The 11,394-nt window shown below is 39.5% G+C and overlaps 1 protein-coding gene across 1 annotated transcript; it reads right to left on the bottom strand.

Moving 5' to 3' along the window:
• Positions 1–38: 38 nt before the first annotated feature.
• Positions 39–6,299, bottom strand: LOC127632093 (dentin sialophosphoprotein-like). Its single transcript, XM_052110577.1, has 3 exons — positions 6,141–6,299; positions 1,461–3,427; positions 39–570 (listed from the first exon to the last, which is right to left on the bottom strand). The coding sequence occupies exons 2-3, from the start codon at positions 3,238–3,240 to the stop codon at positions 548–550; spliced, it is 1,803 nt and encodes a 600-aa protein (XP_051966537.1). The 5' UTR covers positions 3,241–3,427; positions 6,141–6,299; the 3' UTR covers positions 39–547.
• Between the last annotated feature and the right edge of the window lie 5,095 nt (positions 6,300–11,394).

Below are 11,394 nucleotides of genomic sequence, written 5' to 3'. Positions count from 1 at the left end.
CAAAAACCGTACAACGCTCCCGCAAGAAAACCCAGAGAATTACTTGATGTTTAATGAAGGTTTATTCATATTCACAAGAAAACAGTCTAAAAACAAAAACACAGAGATTAGAACACATTCCGTATTGAATTCACAATTCGGGGGCAGTCTGGCGGGCTGTTATTTCAAATGTGTCTGTATTACATAGATATTTCAATTCAAAGGGAAACTACAAACAGAATGGCAATTAATATAAAACTAACATCTTTATGATCACAGTACTTTGTGATCAAGAAGATTAACATTTCAAAGGAATGTTGTTTATGACAATATAAAATCTCACTAGTAGACAGGCAAAACATTTACAATGATGGAATGGTAGCAAGAACTGCATTGATTGATGATTCAGAATTATTGCTTTTCGAGATTTATTTTTTTAACTATATGGATTGCTTCTCTCACCATGGTGAATCGTGGCGTAAACATGTGATTACTCCATATTTTTGGGGGAGGGGGGCAAAGCTCCTCGCTGAACGAATCCCATGCAGATCTAATCTTCTGTGTGGCATCACACGTTTCCCGCCTTTTTTTCTGGTAAATGATAACAGAAGAGATTAAATATATTACAATATATTTCTACATTTAACATTTTAAATAAATTAATATTCACACATTTCGTCATAGAGGAGACGCACATTGGATTATTGTTCATTAAAAATAAATAATGAACTTTATAATACAGAACAGCAACCAATACACATTTTCATGTGACAGCTCTGAGAAATAGGAGCTCAGTTAAGACAATTCCTCAGCCTCAAGAACACTTAAGTGTTTGTGGTTCCACATAACATAGATACATACTAGTCTTTAATTTAATAAAGTGTAATTTATAGTGAATATTTTTACAATATACAATGTGGCAAAATTTCTACTCTGGGTAACAGCTCAATTTTACCCCCTGTACTTTCCTTTTCATTCACTGACACTAAAATACACAAGTTCTTAATTTTATAAAGGGGTATACCAATGGCTTATGACGTGTCTACAACACTAGAACATGTTCCCACAGACACAGTTGAAGGTGCTCAGGATCATCAAGAATCAATACAGATTTCCCTGATTCAAAGTGACTTGTCTATGGCAGTAACTGGCATCAATATCTGAGTAACTGCTATAGTTTTCAGGTTGAAAACATTTCAGACTACTGTCCAGGAGGTCCTTCTCCTTGGCTAACTGTTCAGTGGCTGAGGACACAACTGCACGAACAATGGAAGATGCAACCTCATAGAACATCCTCTTCAAAGCCTCCTCTTGGTCATCTGTAGTAGTGTTCGCTGACCCAGAAAGGGACCCTCCACAAAGAGGGGCCCCATCCCCCCCAGTCTCTAACTCAACACTAGTACCTAGTCCTACTTTACAATCTGCTTTGTTATTTCCATTTTGCTGGAGATCTTTCGAGTCAATTGGGGCTGCAAACTCACCGCTTTGGGCAACTGCATTGACAGTATCGCACTTCCCATCTTGATTGAGGATCTTCCCTTCCTTTGGATAAGTTTTGCCACTAGAGTCTATATTCTCCTGGTTGGTCTCCTCATCCTTCACATCATTCACATCATTTTGAGTAGTTGCCTCATGATTGTTTGCTGTGGTGTCCTCCGATGTAGCATCCAAGCATCCATTCTCACCATTGGCTTTGGGCTCTGACTGGCATCCACCTGACTCTGGTTCGACTGCATGAGACTTGTCTAATGGCTGAACAGATGGTGTGCTAATGTGGGACTTCTCCTCTCCATCAGAACTCTTGTGCTCGCCTGCCACCTGAGCTTCATTATTGCTCTCACTCTGAGATACAGTCTGCTCCTCTGATCCAGTCTGTGGGAAATCAGTTGCCCCAACTGTACCATCAAGGCCATCCATGTCTTTAGCCTCGCTCTCACCAGTACCATCGCCCTCTTTCAGAGCTGTTGTACCCTCCATGTCTATGCTGGTACTCTTCCCCTTTCGCAGTATGAAGTTCTTTAGCGACACAGCGCGGTCAAAGTGTGTCCTTTTAGCCTTGGCTGTCTTGACTGAGTCTTTACCCGCCTGTGGATCATCAATCTGCTCTTGCTCATTCGCTGGTTCCTCCTCTGTTCCACCACTGTCTGCTGCCCTCTTCGATTTGGGAATAACACGTTTTTTGAAAGAGGTCCAGATCTCATTTGCATGCTGTGTGGAAGCACTTGCTCCTTTCTCCTCCTCATCCTCAGTATTAGTCTTCTCCTGTGTTTCTACATCGCTGGCTACCTTGACATCTTCTGTCCCCTGTTCTGCCTCAGGGGCATTTTCATCTTTTAGAGCTGAAGAGTCTTTATCCTTTGGTTTGTGGATTCCAACAACTGACGAGTCTCTCTTCAGACCTTGAAAAGTCCATGATCTCTTTAGTTTCCGCTTTTTTTGCCCACTGTGCTCAGACTTTGTGGTGGAATCCAATGTCCCAGTATCTCCTGCTCCATCTGCACTGGTTCCATCTGCTCCTTCAGCATCCTTGGAATCATCTGTGCTTTTTTTGTGACTCTTTTGAGCCATAAGTTTCTTGAAAGAATGCCACCGTTTCATGTGTTTTGCTTTTTCAGTGTTAGGCTTGTCTGGCTCGTCTGCAGTCTGTGGATCCTCCGTTTGTTCTGCCACAACTGTGCTGGTATCCGTATCCTCCAGCCTGTCTAGAGATTTTGACCGAACCTTTTTCTCTGTGATTTTGTGTGAGAAAATTTTAGCGACAGGATTGCGGATGAAGTCCCTAACACTAGTCTTCTCTCCTTGCTTTGGTTTGGCACCAGATGCCTTTTGCTCTTGGGAAGCCTCTTCATTTTCTGTTGCTTTTTCAATAGTCTGGCCATCAACTGCAGCCTCACTAGCTTCTGCTGGCTGACTAGATACCTGGTCTGTAGGGCCTACAGTATCCCCTTGATCGTTCTGATTTGCGGCCTTATCCTGATCCTCGCCAGTAGTATCTTCAGCTCCCAGATGCTGCTCCTTCTTCTTCTTACCTCCCATTACTTTTCCAAGCCCACTTTTGTTTAAAAAAGAGTCCCATATTTTTTCAGAAGCTGGCTTGGATTTGCTATCAGCTGGTGGCTCTGTGCTTGTAGTTTCCTCTGTGGTAGGCTGTATTTCATCAGTTGAAGCTGGTGCTGGCTCTGCATTTGTGGTTTCTACCTCAGGTTTGGTCTCTGCAACATCTGCTTGCACAGGCTCTGCATTAGCTTCAGTTGCTGCCATATCCAAAAATGAAATATCCCAACTATCAGGACTTCCTCACTAAAAATATGTATTTCCTTGTGTTCTTTAAGGAACTGAGTTCATTGATGATCAGCCAACAAATCTGAGAGTTTTCTTATCCAACTTATTTCCCTAAGAATTGGCGAATTCTGCATCATATTCCGTGTAGAGAAGGGAGACCTTAAAGCTAGAAGGAAAGAAGACAACAATTAGTTTTACATTGGCTGCATGTATTCCAAACATGATTTAGGCTAAAGTGAGAATGTAAAATGTTTATGAGCATGTATTCTTTTTCAAGGCTTGAAACTTGTGAAAAAATTTAAGCATACAAATTTTGTTTCACTCCAATTTATATATTTATTATAAATGAGGGTCAAACTAAAGTATGCACCAGACAATCCAATAGTGCCTTTTGAGAGCCTGACTTCAGTCACCTTGAAGGCACTACAGTACAGCCGATCAGTGATTTTGTTTACCAGTTGGGCTATTTAAAGTGTTTTTTTGTTTCCTGGTGTGTGTGTATATACATACATACATACATACATACACACACACAGTACTGTGCAACATTTTTAGTCACTTAAGGTTTTCCATTAAGTTGGTTAATTATATCTTCAGCTTTTGTGAGTCAATAGGAAAAATACATTTTAGTCTCCCAAAAATTACTTTTGCAAATAGAAAAGATTAGAATAGAAGAACAGTGCGTGCGCTCTGCAAGAGATGGCCCAGTCAGTCTGGGACTATATGAAGGAACAGAAACAATTGAGACAGCCTAAATAGATAGAAGAACTGTGGTGAATTATCCAAGAAGCTTGGTACATCCTATCTGCCAACAACCAAGAAAAACTATGTCCAGGTTCACCTAGGAGAATTGGTGCTGTTTTAAAGGCAAAGGTGGCCACACCAAATATTGATTTAGCTTTTTTACGTTTACTGGACATTGTATTATGTTAATTGATAAATGAAAACTATTTATGGCATTATTTCTGAATACATCCTCACTATACAACATTTTTCACAAGTCCCTAAAACTTTTGCACTGTGCTGTATGGATCTCATTTAGAAATGGAGCTGAATATGTCACCACATTCTCTGTTGAAAGCTTATCTTGTCGTGTAAATGTGCATATGTGTATTCCCGTGAGGGCATGAAAATGGCAAATACAGAAATAAGTATCCGTTGCTCATATGACAATGAAAGATCTTATTATAAACATCTAAACTCTTCACCCCCTGGGTCAAGTCATATCTCTTAACCCTGGGGCTGTTTTTGCAACCGCACAAAGGATTTTTTTCATTAAGCACTCATGACGCTAAAAGCAATTTAATGCTTTCTTTGACTGACCCACTTGAATTTAAACATTATTTTACATTGCCTATTCATTGTAATTGGTTGGAAGTGAAACACATGTAACATAGATAGACATAGACATTATTTATTTATTCAAGGCACCTGGACGTACCAAAAATTAAGTACAGTAGCATTTAAACAAAACAAAAAAACAGAAACAATATTGTTTGCCAATAGAAAGAACACAGCTTAATTGGATTTCACCATGACTGAGCCTGTTTACTGATAGGGCACAAGACCCTGCTTGCACATCCAACTGACACTGGGACAATTGAGCCTTGACGGTTTTGTCCCCTCTTTTCTTGAACAAAACCCTTACCTTTGTTATGCTAACGCAAGAGAAGAGATTTGGAGAAGCTCCCTCAATAAAGCCCTAAAGTGGTCTTAAACATTGCTTTGCAGAAATAAAACATAATTCTACTGATAAACGAGGGAAAAGCCAATGCAAATGCTCGAGACAGCAGGTGCCAGTGCTCTTGAAAACCTCATCTGCATTGCTAATGTGTCCTTAACCATTTCCTCCATTTTGTAAAAATGTCTGTAGTTGAAATCAAAATCACCTGAGTTATTTTAATTGACGACATTACACGAGTAATAGGTTATTTGCCGAAATGTATCGAATGGACACAACGAGACATACAACTTCTGTTGTGTCTGGAAAACATACTGAACAAATGGTCAGTAACTTGTTTCGGTTTGGAACACCAATTTATAAGACATAATGATAATCACAATTTTGAAGAAAAAACATAATGTATATGTGTGTGTATATAATTCGGAAGCCTCGTGCTATCGGTAACACGTCTATCATCGTGGAAATGTGTGATGTGGAAATTATGAAATCATCATGCGGCGGGAAATCAACAACAACAACAACCCAAGCGCCACACAGACGCGCGCGAATGCATCGTCTATTGTGGTTAAACCAGATTTTTTTTCCATTTTCGAAACCTCTACAGCAATGTAGTAATTCAGCGACTCTAAAAAGTCTTACATGTTATTTTTACTTTGTAAAGGGTATTTCATTCATGGAAATCAGACTAGGCGCAATTTGAAGCAAATTTAGTGCGTCTTATTATAATGTGCGCGAGGGCAGTCTGGCACGTTTGGCGAATAAGTTGATTGCATGGATGAATGAACTCGTAACAGTTGATTTAGCGCACAATTAGCAATCGTGAAGCAGATGTCCGTGTTCATAAACACAAGCAGGACAAGCGGGAAACGAATACATTGAATCAAACGCGCAATCTCACTATGCCAACAAATTCAAATCCAGGGCGCAGTCATTGAATGTGCGCCCATTGTCCTTTCCATATAAATCTCTGCACTTCCTTATAATATAATCAGCGCCGAATACATTGAATCAAAACACCGATTAAACCTATTATACAGGCGAAGCAATCAAAATAGTATGCACACATTTTCTGATGCAAAGAGAAGCGATCAGGTCTAAGGATAAAAATTAAGTTCAGTACGACAAAAAATACCCAGGATGAATCATTCAGAACAAACAACAAAATATATAATAACGTAAGAAAGAGTCTGCAAACCTTGTTTCTCGTGTCTAAACCCGTCCTGCGTGCTTGAAGAAAGGTAATAATCTGCTGCAGACTGTAAAAGACACTGAAACTAAATCCCCACTTGCATCTTCATGCTTTGTGTGTGCGAGTGTGACTGTGTGTGGAGAATTGCGCGCGCGGGGACGTTGAGGGTCGAGCGCTGGTATTAACAGACGCGCAGCTGCGGCTACATCTATCTCACCCTGTTGCCCTTAGCAACCAGGGAGAGCACCCCCGCCACAATACACACCCGCCCCCAACACTTAGGGGTCGTTCACTCAGTAAACCTCAGTTCGTTCTCGCAGTTTTTTCTTTTTCAATTGTTTTTCTGCATACAAATGATCTAGACAGACACTTTTGGACGTTGCGCCGATTCTAGATGATTCAGCTTCTGTTTTATAAAACGCAGTGTCAGGTAAAAAAACATTTTTTTTTTTCAGCACATGAACGTTTTAGATTTGAACGACCCCTAAGAGGGTTACTGTATGGCGCTGAAATGGTTTCGCTTACAGTAACTCAATACTTATTAACACACATTCCCTGTTCATTGCGTAAAACGTGGTAATGGCATTGTATCTTGTCTCTTCAAATTGCGTGCGACAGGTCCTTGTATTACTTTGTAGGATCTGTACCCCATCGAGACCCAATGAGATAAGTAGCTACCCTTATGCTCAGATGGGAATACGGCGGCTCCGCAAAAAGAAATGTAAAAGTGACCTCATTATCTGAGGCTAGTTGTTGGTGAATCAGAACAATAGCGCGTGCGCACGTTGGTTTGATGCAACTGGTCTCTAAGAAAGAAAAATTAAAGTCACAGAAATTCCTCCAGAGACCCCGTGGCTTAGAACCAAAAGATGAAACGGAACATTTGGGCCAGAACTGTACTGGTATGTAGCCTATGTGTGCTATTTTATATATCGGACAAGCTTCACCCCCAGGTCATAATACTTTGTGCGCAGCACTGGAAATGCATCGCTCCGTGATGAATATTTAATTCGATGAAACATCTGCAAGAACACTTCTGCGCTGCTTCTCTGAGCTTTCATTTCCTTGTGGATGCCACGTCTGTCTTGAGGCATCATCGCGTCAGACATTCAGTCTGGATTTCGTGACGTAACTGTGCGACCACGTTGGAGGATTATCGTGCTGCCAAAGAATCATAGTAAAATTATCATCTTCTTTCAAGCGAAGGGGTGGAGCGTAGAGGTTTGGTCAATTTTAAGGAACGACCTATAAATAGGATAACAGGATAGGAGATTATTATTTAGTTTTACAGAACGTTTTGTAACTGTTGTGAATGTGGCTGGCTATGCGTGCAGATGCAGAGGTGAAGGAAGTTCTACCTGTGGATGTTTACAAGAGACTGCACTTCCTCAGATGATTTTAAAACATCATACATATTAGTATTTAATCCTACTTTGGTTGCACACATTTCTAAAATAGTATTTGTAGGAGACATACAAAACATGAATTATCTTCATTTGAACCCATGTTTCTCTGAAAACTTGAAGGAATAGTTCACCCGAAAATAATTTACTCTCCCTCATGCCATTCCAGATGTGTTTGACTTTCTTTCTTTTACTAAAAGCAAACAAAGATTTTTAGAAGAATATCTCAGCTCAATAGGTCCATACAGTGCAAGTAAATGGGTACCAACATTTTAAAGCTCCAAAATGCACAAAGGTAGCATAAATGTAATTCACAAAACTGTAGTGTTTAAATCTATATTTTCAGAAATGATATGATCAATAGTTAGGTCCTTTAATACTCTAAATTCTCAAATATGCTCAAAGAATGAGAATTGCCAAAAACAAAAGAAGAATGTGAAAGTGGAGAATTTATAGTAAAAAAAGGACTTAAATATTTATCTATTTTTCACCCACACCTATCATCATTTTATGCCTTTATGTGGAGCTTCAAAATGTTGATACCCATCTCGCATTGTGAGGATCTACAGAGCTATTCTTCTAAAAATCTTTGTTTGTGTTCAGCAGAAGAAAGAAAGTGCCACATCTGGGTTGGCATGTAAATGATGAGAGATTTTTATTTTATTTTGATTGAACTATCCCTTTAAGAGACAACAGAAATTAACATGATTGTGAATTTGTTGTGGAAAAAAACAAATTGTTTTAGAAAGCAATTTAAAAGTAAATCTGTAATGTGATTGCTAGTCTGATGAATTATCAGTTAAGTAATCTGATTACAATTTTAGAGGGGTAATTAGTCATTTGTAGTGGACAGTGTTGGGTAAGTTACACAAAAAAGTAATTCACTACAATTAAAAATTTCTACTCTAAAACTAATCACATTTCTGACTTTACTGATAACTTAATTTGAAAAATAATCACATTACTAATTACTTTTAAGTTACTTTTGAAAACATTTCACAGAAAAGCTTGTTTTTTCAGCTCAACAAATTCAAAATAATGTCTATATTTCCTTCATTGACTCATTATTGAGCACACACCATTCAGCTGCTGCCAAACACAAGCAGATATTAGCGTAATTCATGTTTTAAATGTACTCAATGTATATATTAGAAATTTGTAACCCAAATTAATTAATTTACTTTATTGAAAGATAGTCACATGAATTTGAGATGTAATGGTCTACTCAAGTTTTTTTTTGTTTTTTTTTATTAAAAAAAGTAATGAAATTATTGAAATAACTTTGTATATATATTACATCCAACACTGGAAGTGGATTACTATTTTTAGAAATTCACCCAACACTGTCCACCCCAAACCCCCACCCACCTACTGTAACCACTATAAATATTATTGTAATCCCAATATTGAATATTTGGTATTCTTGCAGACTAATGCCTCCTGATCATAACTGGTCTGGACAGGTGAATATAAATGTGCTTGCAAGATGCCATTGTTCAATTGTATAATTCACTGATACAATCTGAGACTTTCTTAAACTCAAAATTCATTGTCATAATGAACAGTGCAAATCCTTCAGCAAGCACGCTGTTCTTAGAGTTAGGGCATATATCACATGAAATGATGGCTGGGTATAGGGCATCCACAGGATTCTTATCTCGGCAGCCCACACAAACTCGACAAACGCCTGTAAACGCACATCTGATGTCAATACGCTCAAGGATCAGGGACAGGAAGATGTTGTGCTGCTGTTGTGAATTGCCCAGCCTGTGGGTGGGGTGGGGTGAAGGAGCCAGTGTGTGTATTTCTGCCACACTAATTCCTTGCGACAGCGTGCGCTTGTGTGTGAGCAGAGGGGTGAAGTTGGGGGTGGGGTGCTTCTGCTCTGACAGATTCTACTGAAGGCTGCGTCAACCTCACGGGTCTGACTGTCAACTCCATTTCCCATGCTCTCATCCACTATACAGAGGTCTTATTTTAAGAAGCTGGCACTGTGGCAGGATGGCCAACACGTGTTTTTTCCCGATCACGGTGTTCCAGCACGCAGCTGTAAACACCGTGATCGGGAGTGAGCCAATTAACTTCTGTTAGCCCCCTGAGTTAGGTGTGATGATAGGATTCTGAGAGCCTGGTGGTAGCACTTAAACAGCTGAGTTAGTTGGTTGGTGGGAAGAAATATTAGTTTTATTCAGTCTTTTCATAGTGAACAGCTAAGATGTGCAATGGGAAAGAAATCAGAATTAAGTGATGATAAGGTTAGCCCATGCCTATAGTTAAATATTTCTCAGAGGAGAAGCTAGGGTGGGGATTTATCCAGGCTTACTGTCATTGTCAAGTGAAGTGCCTACACAGGGGAATTAAATGCTGCACAAAATCTTACTCCAGCAGCACACTGGAGAAAGTCAGGATGTATTTGAATCTAGATATTGAAGCTTCCATTAGAATATTGGGGCTGAAGTGAAGTCTCCTCCTTTTGTAGGAGGCTATTTAGGTAATGGCACCTTCCATGGGACATCAATCTGTATAATTAGGTTTCAGCTGCATTGTGTAAAATAGATTGCGCTGGCATACTTCACTCCTTTGCAACCTGTACCTAGGAGAAGTTTGGTAGAATTAATATTTCTTAGCTGTCCACTTCCTTTTTTATTTCCTCAACAGCCCAAAGCATACATCTGGGACCAGGGAGATTACATTAGGCAGATCTGATCCAAAAAAGAGACTTATTGGGGAGCTCAGGACCTCATGACTTTGCTGCTGTTGGAGTGATGATTCAGCAACACACTGATAGACAAGAGTTCTGTCTCAAATGATGTATAACAGACTTTATGTACTCTGTAATTTAGTTTATGCATATTTGAAGAGTAATACTGTCTCAAATGCATCAGTAATGCCTTATTACCACATGGAATGATTCGCTGTATTCCAGTTGAAGAAAATGAAGTTTCAAATGCATGTTTTCTTGTTAAGTGCCCAAAATTGGCTTTTTCAAATTTCAAGTAAACACATTGGGTGATGGTAAAGCATTCAACTCCCATATATAAGGTGCTGTCTTCTTAAGTTTTAATAGTTGCTATATCCAACATCTTGTTTTTTCAGTCCAGCATTGTGATTCTCCCCTTCCACTATGCCAGGAAAGCTGCAATCATTGAGTTCATAAAGTGTTCAACATTTCATATTTAGTTTTTTTGGTTGAACAACCATATCATCTCGGCACTTGTAGTATACCCTCAATATCACACAAGAACTTGAACTGTTGCTAACTAATGTTCTGGTGTTCCTGATTTCGACCACATTCTGCTGAGATACTGACAAGCACCATTTCCCATTAGCCATCTTTGTAGCAATTCAAATGTGCTTACCTTTACATGTGGTGCTACTGATAGCACATTGCAAGAGAAGCCTCAGAGATGCAGGTTCTGGTTCCATGGACACCAGGAACTAATTGCATCTGCAAGATCGTGAATTTTTGTGTGATTGGACTTACGGTGGTGAAGAATTTCACCTCACGTATTTTGTGTAAAGAGTTCAAGTTTGGTAAACTTTGACAGGTAAAAGGTAAACTGTTGACCAGTAGGAAGTTCCTTGGTTTGGCAGTGACTCTTGTGTGGACGATTCCACAAACACAGCTACACTGAATATTCACAATGGACAAGGATATCATTTTAGTGAGTTGCTTTGTAACTTCACTCTCCCAGAGAATAAAGTGCAGCATTAATAAGAGGCTGCTTGGCAATTCGTTTTTCACTGGTTTCACATGCGCTCAATATCCGTCCACACCTTTTTAGCCCTGTTGAATTTCGCTGTGCAAAGGGGAAAAACCCCACTTCAGACTAAATTTATTTCCACCCGACAGATAG

The sequence above is a fragment of the Xyrauchen texanus genome, chromosome 38, assembly GCF_025860055.1.
Source record: "Xyrauchen texanus isolate HMW12.3.18 chromosome 38, RBS_HiC_50CHRs, whole genome shotgun sequence".
Taxonomy (NCBI): domain Eukaryota; kingdom Metazoa; phylum Chordata; class Actinopteri; order Cypriniformes; family Catostomidae; genus Xyrauchen; species Xyrauchen texanus.
The sequence above is the reverse complement of the archived record's forward strand: the minus strand, read 5'-3'. Positions and strand labels throughout refer to the sequence as shown.